Consider the following 15,914-nt stretch of genomic DNA (forward strand, 5'->3'; position numbering starts at 1 on the left):
GTGATGGAACGCAACGCGGTCACCTTTTCGGAGATTCCACCCTCAACTCCGGCCCCTTCTCCCCCCGATCCGCACTCACAGCACTATGCCTCCTCATCTCTCCCACAGCCCTCGCCTCCTCCGTATCATCATACGCAATAAGCAGCTCTCCCCTCTTTCCATATCTCTTCGGCATCGTCTTGGCTACTGTGACAACGCTGAAAGCGCCCTTCCAGCCGTGCACTTTGTGGAAAATTTCGTCCATTTCTTCCAGGGAGCGGTACGCGGTTTCGGGGAAGAACTGTTGAAAGAGGCGTTAGTGATTGTGATTGTGGTTGAGTTTGAGACAGGGGCTTGGGGTGGGATGAGCTTACAAAGTAGACGCAGGGAACCATGAAGGCGTTGATGGCCATGAAGACGAGGTATGTTTGGTAGCCGATGGCTTCGAAGGCGACGGGGGTGACCATGACGACCCTGTGTGCGTTTGGTAAGTATATTGTCCACTCACAGGCTCCATTCGATCAACACTCACATGAAGTTGAAGATCCAGTTAGCAGTAGTCGCAACAGCGTTGGCAGGCGCACGAATGTCGAGAGGCGTGATCTCGGCAGGGTATAGCCATGTCATTCCGAGCCATCCAATGGCAAAGAAACTGTTGAAGACGAACAAGAACACAGCTGCAGCAATACCAGCCTGCTTGCTTCGCGGATCTTCTGTCGGGATGCTTGTTGTACCCGCAAGCACAGCCATAGACATTGCTTGACCAGCTGCACCGAACAGCATGAGCTTTCTACGACCAAACTTCTCGATTGTGAAGATGGCAATCCACGAGGCCATGAAGTACTCGGTACCGTTGCATGCTGCCAAAAGTCGACTCAGGAACGGCGAAAGCCCGATGTTATTCTCGAAGATAGTCGCTGCGTAGTATGTGATGATGTTGATTCTGGAGGCATGGTCAGCATAGTAGAACAACGAACGAGAAGTCTTCTTACCCAGAGATCTGCTGGAACATCTGGTTGACGTATGCCAGTGCGGTACGGTGGAAGTTCCGGTTCCGGTTGAACTTGAACATATCGCTGAAGCTGCCCTTGGCCATCTCGAACACAGTATCTTTCACGGCTTTGAACTCGTCTTGAATCTTCGAGTCGTCTTCGGTGGTGTCGGTTAGAGCACAGAGCACTTCAATAGCCTCCTGTTCTCTGCCCTTCAAGACGAGCCATCGGGGTGATTCTGGCAGCCCGGGGATGAAGAACAGGACAAAGAGAGCTAGGATAATCTGGAAAGCAATTGGAAATCGCCATGAAATGGTGGATGGTTCCAGGAAGGAGAAGCCTAGGTCTGAAGACAGGGTATATTAGCCTTCGTGTCTTGAAAGAAGAGGCCATAAGCCATGAGCATTTCAAGTATTACCGGTGTTCCGACAAGGCTTTCGTACACGATGTTACTCACCAATCCAGTACGAAAGCATAACTCCAAATACAATCAACGAGCCCTCGATCATGACCATCTGCCCGCGACGATGTGATTTCGAAGTCTCGGACTGCCATGTCGGAACCGTAGAAGTGTTCATGCCATTCCCGAATCCAGTAAGTAATCGTGATGCGATGAGTTGGCCCAGACTGAAAGACGACGCTTGAATCGCAGCGCCAGCCACCATGATCGCCGAACCAACCATAATCGTTCTCTTTCGTCCCAACCAGTTACCAAGCCATATCGTTGCCACAGCCCCGAAGAAGCATCCGAGGGTGTAGCCGCCGACTGCAATACCTTGGACGTTGGATGCGGTCGATCGAGAAGTGCCAGGTGGTGGATTCTGGACATTGATCTCTGGGAAGTATCGCAGGAAAGAGCCCAAAGTCAACAGTCCTCCCAGAACACCTTGGTCGTATCCAAATAATGCGAAGTCTGTTCCTGCAACGACTGCAATGGCAATGTTGAGCTTCGTGCCCGTAAGGCCATAGAAAGGTTTCTTGGCCATAATTGCTTCCCGTGCTGGATGGTCAGTTCGTCCCACAGATGAGATAGCAGCTTGAGAAAGAGAAGGGAGATGAAGACATCTTAAAGAAAGTGCAGTTTCGGAAAGGATGCACGCTACCCCGGTATGCCATGAGAGGCATGCCGGCGAGTGGGTGGAGAGCGAACAAGGTTCGATGGTGCCGGTGCGGAGAAAGCTGGGGAACGGCTAGGGTGGCAAGTCTGCCGATCTGGTTCCGATTGTATGGAGGCCGATGTTGATGCGTCGGGAAGGGCTGAGCTGCATTCGATGGCAGTTCTGTTGTTGGAGAAGCGGTTGTGGTTGGTGGCAGACGGGAAAAGCAGGAAGTTGCAAGCGACGGCTGAAACCATCGGATCTCGGGTTGTGGGGCCTCTTCCCAGACCATGTTCGACTTTCATTCACATACAACTGCATGCCTTTCACATGCAAAACAAGCTTTGATCGCGAGCGATGTTCGGCCACGGTGATACAACATGCTTCCTTCGAGGTGGATTCTTGCGACAGTTCTTGCCAATGGGTTGGCCAATCGACTGGGACCATCGCGAGGTCGGAACGTGTCGCGTTGTCTGCAGGCAGAACTCTATCGAGGATGGCAAACCTTCGTCCTTCCGGCATCATATATCATACCACTGACAGTAATCCAGCTCTCTTCAGCATCAAGTAAGTGGTAGGCGAAGTGGCTGCTGCATCGGCATCCTCCGCATGCCCCGACAGCCTCGTGCCGAGGCAATCTGATAACAGCGTTTTCACCCTGCCCCACAAACGGAGCAGGAACTCACCGCACACCGTCCTCCGTCTCCAGCTTGGCGCCCAATACCATCCACATCCTCCTCTCGAAGTCCACAAACCATCACCGCTTTCCAAACATCACCTTCTGTCAGCTTCGCTCTCACTTCCCGCAGGAGCATGAGACCATCATTTCGGAACACGCCCAAGCTCCCATCCACGGCGATCGGAGCGCTTTCGTTGGCGGCAGACTCGCAACGACTTTTGCATACTCTTCATGCATCCACTCTACACGACATCGCGAAACAACGCGATGCGCGCTTCACCGGATGTTCCATGCTTTCTGCACTCAAGCGATACTCACGATGACAGAAGTGGTCAAGTGCGACATTTTCCAGCCTCCTTGCGCTCAAGGAGATTGCCAGAGAGGTGTCGCCGTTGTCGGCTATAAGGACGAGTGTAGATGTGGTCTGCTGTCTATACAGCATTCTTGCGACTCTTCAGTCAAAGCTCAGAAAGCCAATATGACAGGCATGCGGCGAGCCCGTTGGCGAGCCTTGGTGCCGTGCGCACGAAAGAGAAGTGTTGTATTCTCTATCTTTCCTTTCACTGTCGCAGACATCTTCATACCCACATTGATCGCTGATATTGCTGACTTTTTGGAATTCCGAGAGCTCTACTGTGACTGCCATCTCACATAGCGCGTTTGTATAGCTGGACAGCGCCCGGCGAAGACTACCCACCACGGCGATTATGGCCACCAGATCGCCCTCCGGTTCTGGACGACGGGCATTGTGTCCCATCAGAGAGAGTCCAGCTATGCGAGCGTCAAGAAACGTATGCCACTCGCGCACCAGAAGAGTCACCTCGATGAAGACAGAATCCATATCGTGCCCCAGCACTGCAGTCCAACTACAGACGTTACCCACAGCCGGCTTGAAGCGCAAAGCAGACGAGTCGAAGCCTCTGAGGGGCACTGCAAAACGACCACGAACAGAAAATGAGTCTCCTGTCTCGACACCGCGCAAGGCTCGAAAGCTTTCTCATCGGGTTGATGCCTCGTCCATGTCTACCCCAGAGTCGATGAGATACGACAGCGGGATCGAAATGACCCCAGAGAGTGCAGCCAAGGAACGTCAAGAAGATATCAATGCGACACCATCATCGCCGTGCAATCGGAAGCATAGGACCAGGCTGAGCAGACGTCAATCGCCCTCTGATGCTTTCGACCAAAATTTGACGAGTGGAGTCAGGAAGGAGACCGACTTTATTCCAAACGATCGGCGGCGCTCTCCACGGGTATCTCAAGAAGCTACGAGCTGCAGCGATGCTCGATCAGGAAAAGGGTACGTCGCTGAACCAGTTCCTTGCGGCGAAGTAACAGCAGCGCGATATTTGACCAAAGACGCATGCCCGAAGACGTTTGCATCAAGCAAACCTGGGCTGTATCACTCAATACCTCCATCCGAGCCTCAACGTAACAACAATGCGGCGCACATCGATCACCAGACAATCTGGCAGCCGGCTGGAAACCGACAAGACATGACTGTCCTGCTCAGCATCTTGGGCGAGACGGTAGTGCAGCAGCAACGGACGAGAACTACCTTACAACGCTGGCTCCGCAGTCATGACGATCACCTGATGTTCTGGCTCAACTATGGCGGCACTTCATCGCCTTCTGATTATCTCAGGTGGACGAAGAGAGTTCGGTCTGATTGCGAATCGATGGATGCTTAGTATGCAAGCTGGACGCCAAGAGGCAAACATTTGGTGAATAAGCCTGCTGGAGTATTGGGATATGCGCACGAATCGAAGGTCTGCAGTATAGGATAATCATTGATGTAGAGAGATCGTCTGAGCCGCCCACTCCATTTCCTAGAGTGCGCGTGTCGTTTCCTCCCTCCGCCGCTTCACGACATCTTCCAAGGAGGCCCTCTCCATCACAAAATGCGCTGCAACACCCTCCTCGCACTCGCTGGCTATACCAGTCTAGCATACGCATCCACACATTCGACACCAGTCAGCTTCAAGAACTGCCCAGCTAATGCCGTTGCAACCCTCGGAGACCTGGCGTCGGACGCATTGAAAATCACAGGTGTGGTCAAGTCGATGCTCAAGGTCATCGAGAATGATGCCACTCCTCCTGCGGCAGTCGTCCCTGGCTCTCTGGCTGCGAATGTCCGAGAGCTGGTTGTGCGATGGTTCGGCGAAGCAGCGCTGCCAGAACATGATGTTGGAGAGAATGACTTGCGTGGGTTCTCGTATTTTCAGGGTACGTTCCCCATCTCAGCCAACAGAAGCTCATAGCACCTCTCTAACCTCCATTTCGACAGGCATGTACACCCGCATGTACATCTCCCTCTGAACCAACTCCTCCTCCCCTCCAGACTCCCACCTCCAACCCCCCCTTCCACCGCAGCTCCCACTCCCCCCTCTGCATCACTCCCCACCCACAACCTCAAAATCCAAACCCCAAACGGCACCACCCTAGAGGCCCGAATCACCAACCCCACATGCATCATCGCCTACATCCACCGCCCCCTCCTCACCCCTTCTCACTCCACGCCTCCCCCCTCCCCATTCCGACCTTCACACAAACCCGACGCACCACGCTCTCCCTCCTCGCCACCCAAACCACCCCAACCCCCAAATACCTTCGCCTGGAAAGGGGTACAGTACCATCGGCGCCCGTGTCATCATCATCCATGAACTCACGCACCTCTAAAGCGTTGCGAATCGGAATGTTATAAGCGATATCCCGACCGACATTGTGGCGGCTTTTCAGAAGCAGGGCTTACGACTTCCTGGAAGGAAGAGTTATGGGCCGGCGGCGAGGCGAGTGTGGGTTGGCGGAGTATGAGCTGCAGGTGGCGATGTGTAATGGTGGTAATTTTGCGGGGTTTGTGTTGGAGGTGGCGGGTTTTGGGGGGAGGGGGGGTTGTTTGGGTGGCCTGATGGGGTGGGGGGAGGGTGGTGGGTGGAAATGGGGAGGAGCGGGGAGGGGTGAGGGTTCTGTGGGAGTGGGCTTGGTAATGGGGAAGATTTGTGGTGGTTGGTGTGAGTGTTTTGCCTGCGTGGCATACGGGAAGATGTTATGGCGTTTTACGCTGGCTGGCATGAGACAACGCTGGATGAGCACGTAGAGTCTCAGCGCATCAGTATGCAATATAACATAATTTGAAGACGAAAATGCTCCTAAAATTGGATAAGATGACTGGAAGGCCATGCATATTCAAATGACACCCTGTCGCCGAAGCCAGCATGAGTGCAGTGCTTGAAGAACAGCCCGCCCACGCTTGACCTGCCCTGCACGCATTGATAACAACACTGAATGCTTCTCCTACAAGCAGACAATCTTTTCTGGGTCTAGAAGCAAAAATACCGGGGTATCATTCATCGGTGCAGCTCTTCGGCGTGAAGTAGTGCTGCTTCGGCGTGAAGCTGAAGTGAAGTCAAGCTCTCCACCAAACATTTGCCCCGCTCGTCCGCCTGTCTAGACTATGCTGATAGAATAGCCGGTTCGGTCACGCCTTTTAGGTCTCCACTGCAGGACTCTCTCTCTATCTCTGTCTCGAAAGCTGTGAGACCGACATTTGTTTTCTGCTGAGAATTTGTGTGCTGTTGTTGGCGTTGACTTCATTGCTGATTTCCACGCTTTCCATCCTTGACCAGCGTTCAACCACAAAGACCTCCCTTGAAGCCTTTCAGCCGATCCGGTTTGGACACCAGCATAACGAGTCTCGAACAATGTCCTCCAATCCAGACCCTCAGGCTCCTTCTCATTCTCACGACCACACCCATGAACACTCCCACTCCCACGGCCCCCCAAACGACGACTGGAAGAACTCCGGCGTCCGCGTGATCCCCTCTGACTCTCTCGACACCAACACCGCTCAAACTCCAGGCATGGACCGCGCAGCAGCCATCAACTTCGCCCGCGTGGGTGCCCAGAAACTCTGGGCCGGAACTGTCAATATCCACGCGAATGCCAAGACTGGTGCGCATCATCATGGTCACTTGGAGAGTGTGATTTATGTCCTGAAGGGGAAGGCCAGGATGCGATGGGGAGAGAAGTTGGAGTTTACGGCTGGTGAGTTGATTCCTGAAATGTCCGCGAGGTACGGGGTGGGTTTGCTGATGTTGTGATGTAGAGGCCGGACCGGGCGATTTCATCTATGTCCCGCCATACGTTCCGCACCAGGAGATTAATGCCTCCGGGGATGAGAAGTTGGAGTGTGTGTTGATGCGGAGCGACAGTGAGGCTGTTGCAGTGAATCTTCCAGATTTGGAGCCAGTCGAGATTGTGGATGCCGAGACTGTCCGTTGGATCGATCCAACTCACGCGAATCTTCCATAGACCATCGTGGTACCCTTCATATCAACTCAACATCCCCCTCCCTCACCAGTTCTTTCACTTGACTCCACCGCAAGACCCAAATGTCTCCTCTCTTCAGCTCAATGTCTTCGTCCACGACTCTTTCGACGTAGCTGTCCCGCAGCACTCGGCAGAAGACTGCAGTGTCTTCGTCGGGTCTGTCGATCATGCTGATGCCGCCGCCTGTATCGTCAAGTTTCTGGAGGTTTGTGGGAAAGAGGGAGAGGAAGGAGCTGTTGTAGTGGGAGGAGAGGAGGGCTTGGTGCGCCGTGAGGTATTGCGTTTCGAGCGTTGAGAGGATCGGGGTGTCGGGGTCGGCGGTGATTGCGAGTTGGTGATAATGCAGCGGATATTTATCAATCTAGACATACAGATTAGCCATACGGTTCCAATCCTGCCGCGGTGTATTGCTATACCTTCGCAATCCTCGCCCTCAAATAACTCCGTATCAGAAACTTATGCCGTTCCAGCTCCGTCTGCAGTATCACGAGCGTAAAATTACTCGCAGGGTCCATCGCGCCCGTCTTCTCCTCAATCACATCAAGCTGCCTCTTCACACCATCTGTGCATCGCTGAATCAGGTCGGTGGGGTAAGGGAGCAGTTCGGGACTGCTGCGTTCGTTGATCCATGCGCGTGTGAGGGCTTGGAGGTCGAGAGCGCGTGGGGGGATGGAGGGCGCGGAGACGGAGGCGAGGATGTCTGCTATGTCGGCGTCCATTGTTGGCGTGTGCTGGAGGGGTGGAAGATGGGAGGGGTGCGAGTGGAGGAACGCGTCGCGACTTTTCGATGGAGGGGTTGGCTAGCGTGGCAGTTCCGTGGTGGGATTGACCAGGGGTGTGATGTGGCTTCTTTTGTCATTCACCTTCTTGATTGTCACATGCGAGATACATACGGTCTTGACGCAAAGCTGGATGGAGCCACATTACCCTCGAAGTGCTGCGACAGTTCCTCACGGGTGCGGAGCGACAGACCTATACAAGGCGAGCGACTTGTAGTGCATCAGGATCAGCCTTGCTGTTGTCTCCATTTCCGTATACTCGATCGTTCTACACTGGACCAGAAACGACCATGGCAGCGCAGAAGAGACAGAACTGCTAAGCCTGGCATGGTTTGTTCTATCAAAGGGACCCGTAGCCTGAATGGCCATCACTGGTCCAAGATGGACTAGTCATCGGAACTGGCATCTCGACGACATCGTAACACTCCATCATAGTGAAAGCAGGCTCGCACGCCACACCTCTTGCTCCATCAACAAGATCCTCCATCCAAGCATACTGACCTCACAACCTCACAGACCCCGCCATCATCTTCTCCAACTTCCTCGTATTCAACATCTCCGGCCTCAAATCCTTCACACTCGCCGCGCCCAAAAACGCCATATTCGTCTCCAACTCCTTCCTCAAAATCTGAATCATCCTTCTAATTCCATACTCCCCATACCCACCCGCCATACTATACAACACCGGTCTCCCCACTCCCACCGCCGTAGCCCCCAAACACAGCGCCTTCAACACATCAGTCCCTCTCCGCACACCGCCATCGACAAATATCTCCATAGCCCCTCCGATGATGTGAGGGGCGTACTTGCGGATTTCCATCAAAGTGACAAGAGGTGGCTGTGATGTATCTTGGGACCGACCGCCGTGGTTGGAGAGGACTATGCCGTTTGCACCGTGCTCGTAGGCGAGGAGGGCGTCTTCAACGCATTGGATTCCTTTGATAACGATGGGGAGTTTGGTGACGGAGCGCAGCCAGGGGATGATGGACCAGTCTGCGTCGGCGTTTATGGCGGAGTTGTGGGAGGCTGCGATGCCTCGGCCGCCGGTGTTCTTGCTCTCGACGACCTTCTCGAGGCTTTCTTCGATCTAAGCATAGTCAGTAGCCACATCTGTCTCTCCAAACAAAAGACGAAGCACGAGCTTACCTCCTCAATCACCTTCCCCCTCTCATCCTTCTCCCGGTTCCCAGTTACAGGGCTATCTACAGTCAACCAAATCGCCTTCACCCCCGTCCTCTCCACCCTCTCCACGAACTCCTTACTCTTCTCCAGATCCCGATTGAGATAAAGCTGCCAAAACACCGGCTGACTCTCACTAACCCTCGCCTCCATAATCTCCTCAATCGGCATACTACTCACAGTATTCACAACCTGTACAATCCCCTCCTTCCCATCCGCCCTCGCAATATTGCACTCCCCATCGGGGTGCACGAGTTTCGCCAGCCCGACCGGGGACGTGTAGATAGGCAGGGAAGACTCGTAGCCCAAGATCTTAGTCCGGAGGTCGACACTCCCGACTTTGCGGAGGATCCGGCCGCGGAGAAAGACTTTGGAGTATACGTGCCCGTTTTGCCGCAGGGAGATTTCGTTGTCGGCGCCCGAGGAGACGTAGGCCCAGGCTAGGGGGGTCATGTGGGTTTCTGCGAGGTTCTCGAAGTCGTGGAGGTTGATCATTGAGGCGAGGGGAGGGCTTTTGAGGGTTGGTGCGGCGTCGCCGACTGCTTTTGCTTTGGGTTGGGGTTTGGGGATTGAGGCTGGATCTATTGTTCCTTTCCTCGTTGATGGATCCAATGTCTTTGCCACGAGGGCGGCGTCGTGGAATGTCGAATACTGTTCTGTGGCATCTTGACCGCCGAGCTTGAGGATCAGACTTGCGCCGCCGGGATGGTGGTCTATGAAGGAAGTCACGTCGTAGACTTGGCCGTTGATGGCGATCCAGCAGGAGTCCTTGGTGTTGTGTTTGGCCAGCTCGTCGCCGGTTATCGTGGCCATTTTTCCAGTACCTCACATGGCCAATGTGGATGACGGTGGTGATAGAAACGACATGATTGACGAAGAAGCATGTCGAAAGGACATGACCGATGATGAGACGAAGGACCCATGTCTGTCCTGCAGGTTGATGGATTTTCCGGCTGATGAAGACGGGCTGGGGTGGTGAGATGCCTACGGCGTACCATAGCAACCAAGTTTCTCGGGCAAAGTTGCTCTGTTGGGACGCTTTGGGGGCATTTGGGGGTCACAAGCTGTTGGCTTGGCGTGGCGTGGGATGACTTCTCCGCCTTCCGCTCTCCAGATTTCTCCACCACCAACATCTTCCTCGGTGTTATCGACGCCGAGCCATCGATGTCGGCGACTGATGCGATATAGTTTGGTGCCCACGGTGCCGACCTGTGGCGTGGGAGATGCAGGTACCGTGGGGCGTAGCTCGAGCTCACGTTGCAGAATGGACAGGTAGGTTGGGTTGGCTTGAGACTACAATGTGAGATTGCAAGCCTTCAACCGTCATCATCCATCGACGCTCAGGAGCGGAACCGACGCATATCGAATCACTGCGGCGTCCAGAGTCGTGACAGAGAGAGGACTGGTACCACCACATCAACTTCAGCTTCACTATGGTAAACGAAGACAAGAAGACCAACATCCTTCTCTTCGGCCTCGGCGCCATAGGATCCTTCTACGCCTTCATCCTCTCCCGCAACCAGAACGTCTCACTCAGCGTCATCGCCCGCTCAAACTACGATGCAGTCAAGCAGAATGGCCTCGAGATCAAGAGTGCGATCCACGGCGAGCACACTGTCAAGATCGATCACGTACTTCGCTCGCCCTCCGAAGCAAGCACAAAGTTCGACTACATAGTCCTCGCCCACAAATCCATCAACCCGGGATCCATACCGCCACTTTTTCGGGAAGTGGGTGACGATAGAACGACATTCGTCATAATCCAAAACGGCGTAGGAAACGAAGATCCCTTCCATACCCTGTATCCTAACAATGCGATCGTTTCCTGCGTGACCTGGACAGGTGCCGTACAGAATTCTCCTGGTGTGATAGAACACAATTCCAACGAAGATATGCAAATCGGACTCTGCCCCACTCCCACCTCGTCTTCTGATCCAAGGCAGGCTCGACTGGACCGATTCGCGGAGTTGTTGAGGAATGGTGGGACGAAGTTTAATTTTGAGGCTGATGTACAGATCAAGCGCTGGGAAAAGGTCGTATGGAACGCAGCGTGGAACCCCTTAACGACGTTGACGGGAGCGCCGGTGCAAGATTTCTTAAATGCAACGCCTGAAGCGCTGGTTATGACGAAGCAATTGATGCAGGAGGTGATATCAGTAGCACAGCGTTGCGGCGTCCCTCTCAAGGAAGGGTTAGCAGAGGAATTGATCGACAAGGTCATGGCGATGCAGACACCGATCTTCAGCAGTATGTACCAGGATGCGAAGGAAGGGAGACCATTGGAGGTGGATGTTATCTTGGGAACGCCGATGAGGAGGGCGAAAGAGTTGGGGATGGAGGACAAGGTGCCGGTTCTAAGGGCGATATATGCGATGACTATGGCTGTGAATGGGAGGTTGTCTAGGTGATGTGAAGGGATCGAGCGATACTGTGAGATGGTGCGGTGATACAGCGGCGCTTGTGACTGTAGTTTGAGCGGTTGTCGCTGCTGACTGAGTGCTTGAAGGAATTCGAGCGAATCTCCTCACTTCTTGCGGACTGCGAAGGGTTCAGCAAGATCAAGCTGTAGCTAGGGTCAACAGGCCCCCGGGACCTAGTCGGTAAAATCCACACCAATAGCCTGCACCTTCTGCTTCCCAGCCTGCTCCAGACCAACTCTTACGATATTCATCCCCGCCCCAGCTCAGAGCTGTAGTCACCGCCAACGCAACCCCGGCAATCATCATCTCTCCACCCAGCGTCAAGCCTGATATAGCACTACTCAACTGCCCAACAATCTTCACCCACTCCTCTACCGCTATATACACATCATACCCCTGCGCCCCGTAAACGCCTCAATCTGCATCCACAGCAACAATCCAACCTGCCCCACACTACTCGTCAACAGGAAACAATACCCAGCTTCTCTGCCCGCCATCTCCGCCCCCACAGCCAGAGCTCCCAGCACCCAGATCCGAAACCTATGCCTAAACCAGAGATCGTCGAATTGCTTTGCAACGTCGACCTTTCTGTCTTTGAGCTGGTCCGGCGTGAGCTTGAAGAGCGAGATGGCGGAGAGGAGCCAGGGAATCAGCCCGCATGCTGTACTGAGAATTGCGGCTTTGAAGCTGTAGGGTGTGGTGGGAATCATTTGCTTGGGCCAGGTGGAGAAGGTGTACCAAAGCTGGGCGCCGGCTGGGATGCCGATTTTGAGGAGAAAGCTTACGGTTATGCCGTTGGCGATGAAGCGGTCTTGGGTTCTGTGAGACAAGGTGGGTTAGCTATGATTTGAGAGTGAGCGTCGCCGTGTCCCGGTAGCTCGGGTAACTACATCAATGTGTGCTTTTCGGGCTCACCTCTTAATGTTTGCCAATGTGTCAGCTGAAATTTGCTTCGTTGCTTTCTCTCCAGGCGTAGCATCGGGCGCTTCCTTCTTGACTCGACCCATGCGCTCATCGAGTTCCGGTTTCATGGCGTTGAGTTTGACCAAGTCGCCAACGTAGGGAATGCCCTTTGGTCGGTTGCCCGTGATGAGCTTGTAGGTAAGAGTCGGTGGTATGGCAAGGCACAGGCAGAGAACGTCCAGGATGGCCAAGTCAGCGCCGTCCGTCATTTTCTTGTCAAGCGGTGTGAGGATGGGTATGTTGATCGCCGTGTTCAGGCCATCTGCAAACAAGAGGATGAGGTCCCCAATGGTGCCCAAAATGCCCTTGACCACTTTCTGAATGACGCCGATCACATCATCCAGCAGGTCAACGCCGAGTTTCTGGAAGATGTCTTCCACAGTCACGTTCTTCGACTTGAACAGTTGCTGGATGTTCTAGAACCTAGCAGCGTGCGTCGAGGGTCTCGATTTGGGTAAAGACGTCACCCATGCGCTTCATGAGCCGTTTTGTTGGATTGTCCTCTTCGCTCGATTGCTCTTGGCCGCTATGTTTGAGGTGGTATGTCCCGTAGCCCGCAGCTGGCGACTTCAGCGTCTCGTCCACCCTTGAATTGCCTCGCTCTGCTTTCGAAGCGGGATCTGCTCCAGCTTTCATTTTTGACATTGCTGGTGGGAGCTTGAGGTTCTTGAGAGTTCGTACTTTTGTGCGAAGTTCGTCAAAGTGTTCGTCAACTTGTAAAATGTCAGTTGCGTCTGTAGAGGTGCCTTCGATCACATACCTTGATCTCAAGCAAAGCAACGGCGTCCACACCCCAAAGCAGACCCCGGGTCATCCAGTTCACGAAAATATTCTTGGTATCAAGAATGTCACCCCAGCTGAAGAAGAGTTCGAACTTCTTCTTCACCCACTCCCAACCATGGCTGCTCGCTTCCAGCACACTTTCAATCGCCGCTGCGACCTGAGGGAAGTTCTCAAGAACAAATGTCCAGATCTTGTCCTTGATTGTGATAATGTGAAAGTCAGCACTGGTGACGAGAGAGTGTCAGCCTTGATGATGACTGTCAGCATGCCAGACTCGTCTGTAACCACATCCAGGCCACTTGGTGAGCCGCGAGCAGATTTGCCGTTGATGAAAAGTTCGGCGGCCGTCGAGCGGTACAGCTTGAGAGCCTTCTTGGGGAGCAGTGCTTCCGAGATATCGTCTGTCACCTGGATCTGTACGGTTTGTGACTTAAACTCGATCACCTTCGAATCAGGGATCATCACATCGATTGGCGCCTGCCACATAGCGGTCTGTGGCTGCTGCTCAAGTACCTTCATAGCGCCAGCGTTGTCAATGACAAACAGCTTCTGACCCAACTTCGGGTGTTGTAGTGCTGTAAATCTGTCACTAGCGCTACTTCGGTTCATTAGTGGAATGGCAGTCGTCCTCGTACGAGGAGCCGCAGCATCTGATATCGAAAACTCTTGATATGAGAGCAGAGCGTCTTTGCTCAAAGGCCACACCGACAAAGCGTCCTTCGTCTGTGCTATTCGCATCTGTGCAAGGTCAGAAATCGTGCTATCAATGCTTAGCACAGTCATAGGACCTTCTTGCCCAGGTAACAATCCCGTGAGCATCTCCAATGCAGAACTTTGCCGCTTTTCAGGAGGTCAGTGTGTCCGGTGTCGTTGTCAAATGATGCAATACGAGAGGCACCCTCCGGCAAGTACTGTTTGACAGTAGTCAATGTTGGAATTTTTTGGTAGGGTTGAGACCAACAAAACGTAGATTGGTGGCGTAAGGTGCGTCAGCAGACTCCTTGTAAAGAACGAAGAGTCCGCGGTAGAGCTTCAGATTGGCGACAAACTTGTCCAAGATGAGATCGGGATTGCATGGCATTTGTAAGTTGCGCTGATTCGTCCATGATCGCTTTTCATTGTCGACAGATACTGCCCAGATGTCTCTCGTCGCTTTATCTTTGTGCTTGGGGAAGAGGTGGATTTGTGGGTATTGTGTGGCGTCGCTGGAAGAGTCGTTGCTGCTACCCTGCTTCAGCATCAGCACAGACAAGAAGAGCGATGTGATGCTCAGGCTTACAAGGGGAATTTGGCGGACAATGATTTCCCACTGCTCTCCGCTATACAAGTCTGCTGCGTTCTATCAGTGGTATGTCTCTTTAGGTTCTGAATGCAGCCTTTGACGTGCAGATACATGAACGTACCCTGCACAGGATCGGAGTTCCCAGACCATTCAGAACGCCTCGCTGCCCTTGGCCTTAACACGAATAACTTGTCCAAGCCCCCAGACTGGCGAGCGGCAAACACCAGATGGATCTTTCCATCCCGATTTTGCGAGACTGCAAGTGTACTGACAGTCTGTTCCGGAGCGAGATGAAGCTTCTCATCGAGGTTGATCCACTCGTTGTGACCACTTTGACCCTTCAGGATCAGAACCAGCCTACCTTTCTGGTCTGCAGAGAAGGTTATGTGCTCCCCTTGCTTGTCCTCGACGATGTGGAAGTCTCCGCTGAGCTTGACCTGGCCAGCTGGAAAGGCATTGTCCATGAACTCGCGTTCCCGCGGACGGCGCTCCGATTGCAGACGATCAATCATCGCCCAGTTAAAAATAGTGGGAAAGCGAGCACTGACAATGACCACAATGCCTGCCTTCTCACAGAGATGACGGAAGGTCGATCGTTGCCCGGCCACGATCTGCAGTGGTCTAGCGACTGGTTCTACGAAAGTACTGGCGGCACGCTTGGGATGTCCAGGTGTGTTGATAAGAGCATTGTGATCGGTTTCCAGTGTGCTAACCTCGTACAGGCGTATATCCTGGGATTCTTTCATCGCCAAGAAGCTCCAACTGGCCAACAAGAAAGCAGTCGAGGGCGCAAACGAAATCGCAAGGGTCATGGCGCTCAAACAGATGCCACAAGTATGGCTACTGGCTGACTTGATGAACGCGGGAGATGGAGCTTGACAAGCGACGAGTAGATTGGAGTAGTTTTACTAGTATCGAGGCACCAAACACACTGCTTCTCACGAACAAGAAGTCCTAGGCCCGAATCCGCAGTTTACATTCGAAGTCGAGTCGCAGATCGATAGTCGGCTGACACCATTTCCCGGAGATGGCAAGATCGAGATGGAGAACTAGGTGAGCCTGGTCGGTCAACAGAACGTGAACATATCGTTCATCCTAGGCTTCGTTTCTAGAAGCGACTTTTATACTAAAGTAAGCGTGAAGTCGAAGACGGTAATTAAGTTCCGCTCGGTGAAGGAGACTGGCAAATTAGCTGTTGATGTAGAGGCTCTGGCCCCGGAAGTCAGGACGACCGCTCATGTGACAGACGTCCGTTCTGGCAAAGATACCGGTGATAGGCCCGATGTTAGAGTGCTTCACAAGAGATCTCTCCAATGCTAAGACTTTCGAAAGACTAGTCGCCGACTCGTTACGGGATACTGCTAGTTATGCTGTGGAGATAATGTCGCAGGTTCAGAACGTACTTAATAGCCAGGGTCGGTTCATCTTCCCA

At 53.4% G+C, this 15,914-nt stretch overlaps 7 protein-coding genes across 7 annotated transcripts; 3 read left to right on the forward strand and 4 right to left on the reverse strand.

The window, feature by feature from the left end:
- Positions 1-19: 19 nt before the first annotated feature.
- On the reverse strand, positions 20-1,957 carry CLAFUR5_06607 (Sugar transporter STL1; the record flags this gene model as incomplete). Its single annotated transcript, XM_047905755.1, has 5 exons — positions 20-280; positions 354-453; positions 512-922; positions 972-1,317; positions 1,429-1,957. The coding sequence occupies 5 exons, from the start codon at positions 1,955-1,957 to the stop codon at positions 20-22; spliced, it is 1,647 nt and encodes a 548-aa protein (XP_047761894.1).
- A 2,691-nt stretch (positions 1,958-4,648) lies between these two features.
- Positions 4,649-5,066, forward strand: CLAFUR5_06608 (uncharacterized protein; the record flags this gene model as incomplete). The annotated part of the gene is made up of 2 exons (XM_047905756.1): positions 4,649-4,973; positions 5,035-5,066. The coding sequence occupies 2 exons, from the start codon at positions 4,649-4,651 to the stop codon at positions 5,064-5,066; spliced, it is 357 nt and encodes a 118-aa protein (XP_047761877.1).
- A 1,382-nt stretch (positions 5,067-6,448) lies between these two features.
- CLAFUR5_06609 (uncharacterized protein) lies at positions 6,449-7,058 on the forward strand (the record flags this gene model as incomplete). Its single annotated transcript, XM_047905757.1, has 2 exons — positions 6,449-6,791; positions 6,853-7,058. 2 exons carry the CDS (start codon positions 6,449-6,451, stop codon positions 7,056-7,058), a joined length of 549 nt encoding a protein of 182 aa, XP_047762079.1.
- Positions 7,059-7,074: 16 nt separating this feature from the next.
- On the reverse strand, positions 7,075-7,795 carry CLAFUR5_06610 (DNA replication complex GINS protein SLD5; the record flags this gene model as incomplete). The annotated part of the gene is made up of 2 exons (XM_047905758.1): positions 7,075-7,437; positions 7,493-7,795. The coding sequence occupies 2 exons, from the start codon at positions 7,793-7,795 to the stop codon at positions 7,075-7,077; spliced, it is 666 nt and encodes a 221-aa protein (XP_047762524.1).
- A 562-nt stretch (positions 7,796-8,357) lies between these two features.
- CLAFUR5_06611 (Cytochrome b2, mitochondrial) lies at positions 8,358-9,847 on the reverse strand (the record flags this gene model as incomplete). Its single annotated transcript, XM_047905759.1, has 2 exons — positions 8,358-8,942; positions 9,002-9,847. The coding sequence occupies 2 exons, from the start codon at positions 9,845-9,847 to the stop codon at positions 8,358-8,360; spliced, it is 1,431 nt and encodes a 476-aa protein (XP_047762522.1).
- Positions 9,848-10,467: 620 nt separating this feature from the next.
- Positions 10,468-11,442, forward strand: CLAFUR5_06612 (Oxidoreductase AFT12-1; the record flags this gene model as incomplete). Its single annotated transcript, XM_047905760.1, has 1 exon — positions 10,468-11,442. The coding sequence occupies one exon, from the start codon at positions 10,468-10,470 to the stop codon at positions 11,440-11,442; it is 975 nt and encodes a 324-aa protein (XP_047761949.1).
- Positions 11,443-11,831: 389 nt separating this feature from the next.
- On the reverse strand, positions 11,832-15,294 carry CLAFUR5_06613 (uncharacterized protein; the record flags this gene model as incomplete). The annotated part of the gene is made up of 8 exons (XM_047905761.1): positions 11,832-12,273; positions 12,370-12,833; positions 13,178-13,396; positions 13,459-13,938; positions 13,989-14,111; positions 14,162-14,428; positions 14,480-14,532; positions 14,604-15,294. 8 exons carry the CDS (start codon positions 15,292-15,294, stop codon positions 11,832-11,834), a joined length of 2,739 nt encoding a protein of 912 aa, XP_047761942.1.
- Between the last annotated feature and the right edge of the window lie 620 nt (positions 15,295-15,914).

This window comes from Fulvia fulva, chromosome 5 (assembly GCF_020509005.1).
Source record: "Fulvia fulva chromosome 5, complete sequence".
NCBI lineage: Eukaryota > Fungi > Ascomycota > Dothideomycetes > Mycosphaerellales > Mycosphaerellaceae > Fulvia > Fulvia fulva.